The sequence below is a fragment of the Coturnix japonica genome, chromosome 1, assembly GCF_054131305.1.
Source record: "Coturnix japonica strain WE chromosome 1, WE-NBRP24, whole genome shotgun sequence".
Taxonomy (NCBI): Eukaryota; Metazoa; Chordata; class Aves; order Galliformes; family Phasianidae; genus Coturnix; species Coturnix japonica.
Window position 1 is genome coordinate 110089897 of NC_140663.1, and position 12494 is coordinate 110102390.

Here is a 12494-nt window from a genome sequence, read left to right on the forward strand (position 1 = left end):
CTGCATGCTGCCTTCTGGATACTATAGAAAGATTCCGCACCAGTATTTAAGGAGGTTCTGCTCATCTTGAGCAGCATCTGTCTTACTGTAGCTTCTTTGACGGCATGCTTTGTGCTGTTCCAGACAGTACCAGTGCTGGTAACTGGTGGTGGATGGGAGGAGGAGGAGGCTGCCAGAAGAACAGCTGCTTGTGAAACAATAGGATTCATTGCTTCTCTTAATGTTTGCTTGGGTTCCATAGAGTTCCATACTGCTGCTTTCTCCGCTTTGCTCCTGCGTTCTCACTGCAGCAATGGGCTCTTCCACCTAAATGCTGACTATTGTTTGTGTTTTCAGCTCATACTCAGCCCCGCTGCGCATTCTCATTCAACCAGCACACTGTGGCTTAAATTCTCTTTTGAAGCAATACTATCGGCAGGTCACAAGCTGTTGTTGCTTGCAATGAAAGTCTGTGATGAGCTTTCAGGTACACTTGTTCAGTTTGCATCGGTTTTTGCTTTCAGGATTGTTTTTCCTGGGGTGATTCACCTTCTTCTAAATTCACTGAATTTCTGTAAAAGAAAATGAAAAAAAAGCAGTTGTTAATGGAAGTGGCCCCCCACTCAGACACTGGTGCATCGGATTATAAAAGGCATCGTAAAAACAAAACAGAGAAGTTAATGATTGTGATCTGGGAATGTTTTTTATTTATTTTATTTATAAGAGCTGAAGAACTAAACTAAGACAGTTTGTGATTTCTCCATATTGTAGGAAAGAAGGAATTACCTGCTGGTACTGATGTGAGCTGACAGAAAAGGCATTAAGGGTATAATCTGAAACTTCCTTCTCCTGAATTTCATCCTGAATTCTAAAATCTGAGTGATTTTAGTGAGAAAAGTCAACACGTAATCTGATACAATAGTTGTCTTTCCGAAAATCCTTGGGAGTCTAAACACGCTTATGTGCAATAATTTCTACTTCTAGAGCAGCATTTTTTCAGCACTTTTTTTTCGGCACTTCTACACTTATTGGAGTTTTGAAGGAGAATGAAAGGATTTGATGCAGAAGGGCTGATAGGGATTACGAACACCAGCCTTCATTATTAATCAAGAAAAAAATATTGGTGGGTGGTGAAGATGTTCTTTTAATCAACTATGTTCTCCTTCAAATTGCTTTTTGTTGTTTCCTATGTAATTGATCAAGTTGGATTCTTTTTTAATAAAGCATTAGGTGTTCTGGTGTGTTATTTCAGTATAATGCAAAGGCTAGTGGAGAGGATGTGGTGCTAGCATGTAAATCTTGTGTGGGACCGTAAGGAGTGAAATGCAGATTACCTGTCATTGTAGGACACTGTGAACCTTAGCACACATAGCTTTTGTAGCTCGTAGAATCATAGAATCACAAGGTTGGAAAGGACCTATAAGATCATCTAGTCCAACCGTTCTCCCTTTACCATACCTACAGGACACCCCTAAACCATATCTCCTAGCTCCCTATCCAGATGCCTCTTGAACACTGCCTGGGATGGTGACTGCACCACCTCCCTGGGCAGGCTATTCCAAAGCCTGACCACTCTGAGAAAAAAAGTTCCTTCTTATGTCCAGTTTAAGGAGGAACTTCTTTTTCTCAGGGAGTGTCTTAAGACACCTAACAATCTTCTCTATGGAGGCTCTATGGAAAGTGCCCTTTCATTTGGCTTATAGATTATGAAACTGTTGAGAAGTTGCACACAGAGCCCAATCTTCCTCTGAATGCTGCTGCTAGGAAGCCCTTCCTGCAAAAACTGTCACCTCCAGCAACAAGAATACCACATCAGGATGTATCTATGCAGCATTTTACAGGCTGGTCATTTAATTTAAACCCATCTTTATCAGTACTTCAAGAAAATATGGCTAAGATTCAGAGGAATATGTTGTTTTTTTCCCCATCCTCACTGGAAAGGGTTTCTGCTTTTGGCAAAGATGAGGGATGGCAGTAACAGCTTAGGCTTCTATAGTGAAATCTTCCCAGCTCAAATGAGATCATGTTCATGATTGCACACATGCTTCTAGTCTGGTTTTAATGAGGCTGGGTTAATGTTGCTGTTCTAGAAGGCATGAAATTTCAACAAATGAAATTTATATAGTACACAATATAAGGACTGAACAAATTGCTAATCACCACCTCCTCTCCTGTTCCCAGGTGTAACGTGAAAATAATACAAAGATGGTAATAATACAAGAAGGGTGGTGATAAGTATCCAAAAGGTTATCTATAGGATAAACTCACCAGCATAGAAGCCTTCAGTCTGACTGGGAAACACTGAGACAATCTCCTAGAGATGCTGCCTTAGCGGTGGCCAGCCCTTAAATGAAGTCTAGAGGAGGTGGAGTCAAGCTCCACCCCTTCCGAGTGCACAGCTGAATCACCCTTACCTGTGATCCCACAGCTGACCCAACACTTGCCTCAGCTGATTAATCAGAGGTTCAGGCTGTGATTACCAACACCGGGAGTTAGATGATGCCACATCATATCACTGAGAAGATAATTTTACCTTGCCTTCCAAGGAAATACTTGGATTTGGTTTGACCTTCCACCTCAGTACTTATATGTCAGCATTTACAAACGTGATCCAGGCAACTACGGGATCGGAACCAAATGATGGTTATGCTGGGTTAGTATTTCTGAGTAATCTTAAACGGCAGTTATGTTCCTGGCATCAGTTTTTCAATTCTGCTTCCTTTTTATGTCGATGCATTCATTTACTGACAATTCTCCTGAATTTAGCTGAATGGTAATTTTATATATAGTTCTGTCTATATTTAGCTGTAAGTAGAGTCATCTTTCCTCTTGTTGTTCTGAAGAAGTAAATAATATCCTTCCTAACTTCTCAATTATCTGGGAAATGTGATTTAGACACCATGAGTAGCATTACTAACGAGTTTTTACAAATACATATAATTTCAGTTAAATAGGGGTAATTTGTCTCAGTTTGCATAGCTTAACTCACAATCCTCCTCTCATCTCCTATTGATCCCAGCAATGGGTATAATCCTTTACAGACTTTGAATTTTCTTCTTACTAATAGTGGAAGAGCTAGGAACTCATGTTAAGGTGATGATGTTAAATGTGTCTCTGAATGTAATTAGTCTTCCATTTGTTCGGGATGGCTTGTTTTGCTCATTAGTATCTGAGGAAAACAATGACGTTAAAATTAAGTCCATCAACTTTCAGGACAATTTTACTTCTAAGAAGCACCGTATTCCTTCAGTGAGAGGTTAATGCAATCAATTAGAGTCTTGATGACCACGTGAATCAAAGTAAGCCTGTATGTGAGTACTGAGTACTGGGGGCATCTGCTCTGTTGGGAAGTCCTCTGGTTGATGGAACCAAGGAACTAAAAGTATAGGGGCAACAATCTGATTCTAGCAGTTTGCTGACCAAGGCAGTTGTAGGAAGTTGTTGACCAGTGCAATGTAGGAAAGGATAAATGAATTTATGGAATACAGACACTTCCCAGATGGCTACCCACATGAATGTCAAAAACGTTCTGTGCAGTCTCTCTCTTGAAGATCTTATGGAGACTTGGCCCATTTGGATCTAACATCTATTGTTAGATATACCCTGGAATATTAGGAAGCCTTTGGAAGCACAGATACGACTGCTGCCATTCAGAACTACTGCAGTGATCATTTCTTTCCTTGCTTGCACCTTGCACATCAATGGCTCTGATGAACAGATGTAGTTTGGCATATTGTTTGAAAGTTTAATATCAGAGATAGGAATGTGGCAATAATAAATTATTATTTATTATGTTACTATGACAGACCTAAATATAATAATAAATAATAATAGTAGAATGAATTCACAACGTTGATTGGAAGTACCTTGTCTGAAATTGTTTACTGCAAAACTGCCATGAGATGAATGCTTTATTTGGAAACTCATTGCAGGCATATATAAATACTCAAATACTGAGTTATTATTGTTCTTCGTTTTGTAACTGTAAATTAATTCAGTGATGAATTGTGGTCATACCGAGTGCCTCAACACCGTAATATGAAGTGTTTCCTGTCCTGCTGAGTAAATTCCATTAGAATAACTTAGTGTTTGTTTTTTCTTAGAAACTGGAACCAAACATACTAATCCTTCTTTGACAAACAGAAAACTAGCTCTCTTTTCCTGGAGGGATAGCTAGGCCTTTATGTAAGCTGGAGAGGCTTCAGCTCTGCTGCTGCCCGGACAAGTCACATCAGGACAGCCCTAAGCAGGAGCGTACACACTTTCCTCCAAATCAGATTTTGGCTGGTGCTCTCCTCAGTGTAAGGCAGAGTGGTTTCAAACAGGGCAGTAACAAGCTGCTCACTCTGTAAGTGCAGGCATTGGGTGCAGCATGGCTCTCTGAGGGGACTTACTTTTGTCTTCTTACAGCGGCCTGTGCTCAGGTGACTCTTTGGAATGTATGTGGGCCTGTCAGTTGCACGGTGGAGCTTCCTTCCCTCAGATACTCTCCATCTGTCCAAACTGCTCCATGTCTGGCTGCTGTGTTTCTGCTGCCAGAAAGTGTGAGGGGTGTTTGTGGCCTGCAGGGGGGGACTGGGACAGGTGCTTCCCCTGGCATCGCTGTGAAGGCATTGCCAGGTGGCTGAACCCATCGCCAGCAGGATTTGCATTTGGGCAGGGAACCAAGGGGAGGCTGCTGAGGCAGCTTTCAACTGGAAGCTGGTTAATTCCTCTGTCCTGCATGCTAGAGAAAATTGCCACTGATGGCTATGACATGAAAAGATTTGCGTCCTGTGTGACTAACATGGCTCCCTCTGTGATTGCTCTGCTCTTTGTGACTGAGTGAATGAAGGTAGCATTTTAGGTCCAGGACCTTTAGCTCCTCCCTGTTTTTTCTGCTTTAGATGTGATGCAAAACTAAGAGCTCAAGCCTTCTTAAAAATCCCAATTGCCACCTGCATTTAAATTATCAAATTAATAGTATACTGGTATTATTATTATTTAACTGTTTTTTTTTTTTTTTTTTTTTTTTTTTTTTTTGTACATTTCACAGGTAGCAAGTGGGAGCTGGTGTTTCTGTCTTGCCAGAGTGTTGCCTCAAAGGGAGGCAGGAGCACTTTTAGCTAGAATGATAATGTGCAAAAATATTGAGAGTTGAACCTTCACAGACTAGAGGGTTTTTTTGTTTTTGTTTTTTTTTGTTGTTGTTGTTCTGAAGGAGGAGAGCCATACACACATTTTCCATCCCAGACACTAACATATATTGAGTAACAGTCATTCCTAATTGTCAAGAAGTTATAGCATGGTGCCTGCTGTGGCTGTAATGGTTTGGGATAAGAAGAACTCTTGGAGCCCAGATGAGCATTCCATGGCTGTACCAGTACACTCCCATTTACTCCACACTGCGTCCTCTGTAATACAACCTGCCTCCTTCTCCCTTGGACACCTTTGTACCACAGCATCCTACATTTGGTTGGCCTGCCAACTGCTTGCTGTTCCCAGAGTCCAGAAAACAACGGCTTTGTAGGTCGTGTTTGATCTTCAGGCCATCTGGCTCTCCAGGCATGGGCTAGGAGAACAGTACTACTGAGTGTAGTATAGCGTGTGTATTTTCTTTCCACTTGAGCTCTAGATGTAAGTCATCCTTTGTCATTTGGTCTAACAAAAGATACCAACATTTTCCCAGCTAATGGTTCCTTATCTATTAGTGCGAGTTTTGTCGCAACTTGTATATAAAAAAGATGTTTTGTTTTGTTTTTAAAGTATGCCTGCAAACACAAAAGCATGCTGTTTTAACCGTCTCGTACTGTGATTTGTCAAACAGAGCAGCATATTTGAAGTAAGACCTTGTTTACAAAGTTTTAAGGCAGATGGAATTTGACGGCCAGATTGTAACTGGTTACAAAATGTGTTTATAATGAAAATGTTGATAAACTATTATTTGTTACCAAATGAATCTTTGTGACTACTTTATGAGAGAAATGGTGGATAGCAGAAGAGAAACACATTCAGGCTCTTTGATTAGTAGTTTTTGATAATCTATTTGTTGTATTTGGTAGAGAACTTGAAGCTTTCTGTAGTCGCTTACGCAGTGTGGTGTAACAGTATGGCTGTGCTAGGATGCCTGTTTATGCTGTTAGTCTGCTACTTAAGGACAGTTAGGTTTATGCAAAAAAGGAAAGTGTTGTACTGTCTTCTGAGGAAATATCATTGGAACGTTAATTTAAAACTTCAATATAGAATACTTTCAGTTGTTTTGGTGATGTTTTTTGGTAAACTCATAGGAGTTAAACTCTTAACTCTTTGACTGCTGTGTATGCTGCTGTGTACACGAGGATTAAGGTCTGCAATCATGTGTGAAACCATGCTGCTGCAGAATGTGGTGCTGCCATATGGATGCTGTTACTTGGGTGGAAGCTTGCCAAAGACATTAATAACGTTTCCATTGTGCCTACACACTTCAGATAAGAGCAGGAGCTGATTTAATAATGTAGTTTCTCTTGCACAGTAGCAAATCTCTGTTTCTTTTCTTGATTCATTTCTTGCTTGGAAAGCCACCATAAAGTAATTGAAAATAGCGTAAACGGAGACATTTATCTCTACAAGTTTTGGTGGCATTGCTTAAAAAAATGCTTATTCTGACTGCATCAGTTTGGAGAGGTTAGATTTCACTAAAGAAACAAACAAGTAGTGGAAAAACTTGTGTAATTATCAACAAAATAATTCCACACACGTATAGAAGACTAATTCAGGGAATAAAAGGTGGGAATAGTTAACTTTTATCAACAGTTTTTCCAGATATAAAAAAAATGTGACTAAAAGGTTCCATTTCAATTTCTGATTCATAACTTTTCATATTTCAATTTTATTATTTTAAGCTCAAACCACCAAGCATTAAATTAAATATAGATACAAATCTTTGTCCTTGACATTGCAGTAACGAGTTGGATTGTGCCAGTCTACAGCAGGGCTGATAATAACTAGTTTTGACTTCGTTTCATGAAGTTTTCTATTAGAATCCGGATTGATGGTAATATAATGTTAGGAGTAGCTGATTTTATTAGTGTAAGGATGAGCATTCCCCTTTCAGATTAAAATAACTTGAATAGCTTTTCATCTTGGATTTCATATGTGGATATCTAAATGATTCTTAAACTGAAGAATGCCTTCTTCCAGTAGGAAAGGTCTTACAGCTTGAGTTTGTAAGTTGAGACAGATTTTTCTTTCAGGCACGATGGGATACAACATTTTTAAGCAAACTGCACCATAAAGAGAAGCAAGATCTGCCTCCTCCAGTTTTGCTTTTTGGCTTAAAAGAGATTGTTTTTTTGGCTGTTAATGTAACAAGCTGTTTACCTTGGCAGAGCCGTGCCTACAACCAGCCTTTGTTGATTAACAAACAAAACTAGTTTGAGCTCACTGTCCATGGTGTGTTTTCTCACATCATAAATCACTGTGCAAGCCAGGGCACTTTGTTAGCCCAGTTCCTGAGGAGAACTCAAGATCAGCACTTCAGGAAATGAGGTATTATTTACTTGCAGATGCAAAACTGGGATCTCCTGGATCAGTATTGCCTCCAGTATTAACCCAGCTTCTGTAAAGACAAAATTTCTCATTGAGTGAAACACAAAAGACTAAATTTGACTGGTAGGATTAATTTCTCAGATCTCAGTTTGAGAAGGTGGCATTTTTTAGCATGCTTTAGAAAGTGAGCTTAATTTAAAAACTGCAGTTTTACGAGGCTGTGAATTATGAGGCACTTTGAGGCTTTCATATACTCTGCGAGCTTCAGTAGTGTGCTGAATGAGAAGTCTCAGTGATCTCATGAGCACCTTCCCATCAGTTTGTCACAGTCTGCACATTTACTAGGTGTACTCTTAACTCCTTTCCAAACTCTGCTCTTGATTTTCTTTGTAGAGCTTTCAGACGTCTTAATTGTGTGGTCTGGTTTTGGTGACTTGTATGTCTCTGTTGGTTTACACACACTTACATTACAGTAATCAAATCCTCTGAGAAGAGACAGCATTTAAAAATATTTATATGCATTTCTCAATAAGTAGGAAAAAAAATTGCAGACAGAGAAGAGTCTGCACAGTGAAGAAGTTTTTTTTGCTTGTTTGATTAAACTTCTAATAAAACAAAAGTGGCTGAGCAGCTGTCTGCTTAAGAATTAGCGCAAGGCAGGCAGACTTCAAGAAGATAAGTCCAGTGCTTCCAGCCTGCCCAAACAGCTGTAGTGTTGAATCAGCAAGAGTCTTCTACCTGTTGTTCTCTTTTCATAAGAGAAAGAACATAAATCATAAGAGTGAAACTGTCAAGACTCATGTTAGTTTTACAGGCTTTTCTGCAAGGGAAAACTGCAAGGACAGCAACAGGCATAGCTACTGGAACTCTTAAACCACTGGTCTTAGAGAACAGGAGAATTGCTTGTCTTCCTTCAGTATGTCTTGCTGCAACCTGGATGTTGAGGAGTGTTTGAAGAATTAGTAGTCAGAGCCAGCCCAGTTCTTGCTTCTTTTCTGTCTCATCATCACAGCTCTTTGACCACCTCTGGGTTGTGTTAACAGCTGTGGTTGGCTGGACAGATTCTCCAGTTAGTGTAGCAGTTTGCATGGAAGACCTCCAGAAACTACCAAAGATAGTGTGAAATGCCTCAGTGGTTGTGTTGAGATGCTGCAGGACAACTAGGTGGGTTTAACAATTGTTGATAAAAACAAGTTTATAAAAAGTTCATTAAAGTTTATTAAAAGTTTATTGCACTTCAGGACATGCAATTACAGAGTAGTTTCAGTGCGCTTGTAGCTGATGAGAGGACTGGGTGCTCAGTCCAACAAGTCACACAGGCCAGCTAAACCTGAGCCTCAAGGAGAGAGTGGCAAGTGGTATTAGCAGGGAAATTCTCTGCTGTGGAAGTTGGAGGCTTCCATCTGCTGACCTGACCTGTTATCTGTGGAGGTTTGCTGCTTGCTAGCAGTTCAGGTCTAGAATGTTGTGGAAAGGCTGGTGGGGTCACCCTTAAACTGCCCTGCCACCTAATAGGCTCCAAGCTGCCAGTTGTGATCTGGAATGTGTCAGTTGTGACTACGTGGCTCTGGGGTCATGGCTAAAAGCACAGGTGGCTGGGCAGTTTTGTCCTTGATCTTGGAAGTGCCCATCAGAACTATTGGGAAAGCTCTTGCGCTCTCTCTGGAAAATCAAGATGGCTGGGTACTTCTCTGAAATGTCTGTGTACTAATGCATCTAGCATGTGGTACAAAGGACCCAGAGCAGTTATGTCTGACTTCAGAGCTGGCCCTGAACTGAACAAGAAATTCTCAGAAGGACCCTCTGAGATCTCTCCCGGCCTGAATGTCTTAAGTTTCAGTTCTATTTACATTTGCATGTTATCTTGTAGTGTATGCAGTGCCACTCTTGGTCTCCTGACGTTTGTTTAGTACATAACAGACCTCTTGTGAGCATCACGTATGTGGTTATTGTATGTTTTTTGAGCTTCACAACAGAAGCAGTAGATAAATATAATCAGCTGTGGCTTTGTGCTTGGGATGTATCTGTAAGTCAGAATGCTCTTTTAGCTATGACTTGCAAGATCTGGGGGAGGAAAGAAGATATTCAGCATTGTCTGTGTGACATTTTGGGGGAGTGGAAAGGAATAATTGTGCTTTCCTGTCAGCTTAATTCAATGCAGTCCTTGGGGCTTCTGTAGTTTGGCAGAACGTTTCTGTGGTCTGTTAGCTTTGCTTTGTAAGTTGCGTTGCCTGTTTGATGGCCTGGTCTTGCAGGATTTATGCAGCACAGTCATTCTTGTAGAAAGCACGTACCTACCGTTCTCCTGTTTCTGTTTCTGTGGTTGCAGTGTGAAGGTTGGTGGAACATCTTGGGGCATGGTTTTGCACTGAAGAAAACAGGAGGAAGGCATTACAAATAAGACTATCTGTGACCTTACCAGTCAGGCCCCTCCTTCTAGATATCTGATGAATTGCTAAATATAACCATTGCTACTATATTTGAATACCTCAAATCCGTTCTTTTTGATTCTTCAAATGATTTTTTTGTTTTTTTTCTGTCTTTATTACTTCCCTAATTCTCTGCAGCGACTTTGCAGTATGTATTGCCTTGTGTGTATGGTTTCAGGGGTCCTTCCAGGAAGAGAAATGACTCACCATGCGATAGTAGAGAGCTTATAACACCTCAGATAGCAGACATTCAGAGCAGCAGGAGTATTTCATCTTCACATCCTCTAATTAAGAATTACCAATGAAAGGAATTTTTTCTCCTATTGGTGAAATCCTGTGAGAGCATTGTTCATGCACCGAAGCTTTGCATTTCTGTGTAAATAACAGTGAACTCAGCATTACACTGGAAAAAGAAAAGTGTTTTCCAAGAAATAATCTTTGTAATACTATGAGAGTAGTTATGCTGAAGCTGCACAAATTGATTTATTTTAAGCAGTGCAGAAAAACTGTAAGCCATTCGTTGCCTTAGCTGTGATTAGTATTAGTGTGCTTTCCTTTTTTTTTTGGCCTCCTCACTTAGCAGTGATGCACCAACATGTTGCTGTTACCACTTGCCTATTTTATTTGCTTTCACGCCGAAAGAAATTATATTACTTTCACTGGTTGGATTTGTGTTACTTATTCCTTTTGAAGGTGCAGAAACATAGATGTGCAGTTACTGACTTTGTAATACATGTTCTTCTCTGTGTTTTTTCTCTTTTAGTGGAGGCGATTGTGGAGTTCGACTACAAAGCTCAACATGATGATGAGCTGACAATCACTGTAGGTGACATAATCACCAATATCAAGAAAGATGATGGAGGCTGGTGGGAAGGACAGCTCAAAGGCAGAAGAGGTTTGTTCCCTGACAACTTTGTAAGAGTGAGTACAAAGTGGAACTGTTCTTGTGTTGTATGTATATGTTTTGTGTACTGTGCTGTTCAGCTTGTCAGCCTTGATATCATATTTCTTCAATCCAAGACTGTGATATATTGCAATATAGTGTTCCACAGTGGCTGCATTAGAAAGGAAAGACTGATTTGTTGTAAAGACAATATAGTATCAATATCCTGCAAGTAAAAATAGCTATCCCTGTCATTCTCTGCTTTTCAGTTGTTATGCCTGGCTGTGTCATCTGGGAGCGAAGTAATCATTCATACAACAACCTATGTGTCAAAAGAAATAAAACAGTCTATGGTCTCTTCTGTGGTGTTTGCAATACTAACTTCTCTGTGTAGCTGTTGCTGCTTCTTCTCCAGATTAATGGCTTACTTTTTGTAGAAGTTTTGTAAAATACTTACTCATGGCTGAACTAGCTGGGAATAATTAAAGGGATTTTTTCTTTTTCTAAACAATTGCCTACAAAAAAACCTTATCAAAATCTATCGTTATTCGGTATTTCATGCAATCTACCAAATGACTTGCGATAATACTGATTTTAGGAAAGCCATTCAAAGTATTAGAAATGAAAATATATACATATGTGTCTTTTTTTTTACTGAACATCTTTGTGTGTTTGGATACATTTACAGATATCTTTTTATGTGACCTGGATAATGGGATTGAAGATGCTCCATCCTCACTTGAAGGCATTCAGGGCCTGGTTGGATGGGCACTTAGTTTTTTCTGAAGTCAGCACTGAGAGCTTTTTTTCTGTAGAACTAAAAACCACATTAAGTTCTTCCTCATTCTCTTATCATGCTCGAATGCGAAGTCACTGTTGTGTAGCTGATCTTTCCCTCTCTAAAGTAAATAACGTGTTAGAAAATATGGACTTCCTAAAAATGTGGTTTGTGAATATCTCCAGTGAAAAACTTCATTTTCCTTCAGTTTTTCTCATGGAAATATCCTTAAGCATGGGGAGCTATATTCAGCCATACAGCATTTCCATTACGGAGTTATTGAATGTAATCGTTCTGTCCATTAAGATTACAAGTAATGACAAACATTCTCTTTTGGTTGTCATTTGAGTTGGAAAGGACCTTTAAACATTATCTAGTCCAACTCCTCTGCAGTGAGTGGTGCTCAGAGTGGTGATCAGTCTGTGCAGTTGGGCTCACTAGTAATGAATTCATGGCTGATTGCAAGGAACCCCAGCTATTCTGTGTTGTTAGGGATGTGGTTGAGAGACAGGCAAAAAGGGACGCTATGGAGAGGTGGTGGACTTCAATGCATCTCCAGGTTTGCATTGCTTATCAGAACTGGTTGTAAGAGCGGTTGCTTGAGAACGTTATTTAGAGGTAAATATCAGTACTGAAATTCTTAAGATATTTTACATGCTGCTCTCAAATGAAAGGAATGGCTGTTTATGGAAAATAACTTCTTTCCTTCCTGTGATTGGTCTTCCCTTTAGAATGAATTTATGACAGCATTCCACAGAAACTGTTGGGTTTTTCAGAAATTGAATGTTTGGGCTGATTTGAAACCACTCAATCAACACAGTCAGGGGGCTCGAGAGGGTCATGGTTACCTTGTATTCCTACATTCAGCTTGGGAAAAAGATCTACAAATCAAAGATGACATTAAAACAAGTTAACATGA

At 39.9% G+C, this 12494-nt stretch overlaps 1 protein-coding gene across 8 annotated transcripts in view; it reads left to right on the forward strand.

Moving 5' to 3' along the window:
- Nucleotides 1–12494, forward strand: part of SH3KBP1 (SH3 domain containing kinase binding protein 1) — a 205859-nt gene that overhangs the window by 12713 nt on the left and 180652 nt on the right. For 5 of the 8 annotated variants that reach the window (XR_014947146.1, XR_014947147.1, XM_015886329.3 and 2 more), the window contains exon 2: nt 10678–10835. Coding sequence is in view for 5 of the 8 variants with exons in the window: in XM_015886329.3 (XP_015741815.1) it covers nt 10678–10835 (158 nt within the window). In the remaining 3 variants the exon portion in view is untranslated. The remainder of the gene's footprint in view (nt 1–10677; nt 10836–12494) is intronic. The other 3 variants (XM_015886352.3, XM_085550271.1, XM_085550275.1) reach the window with 1 other exon arrangement.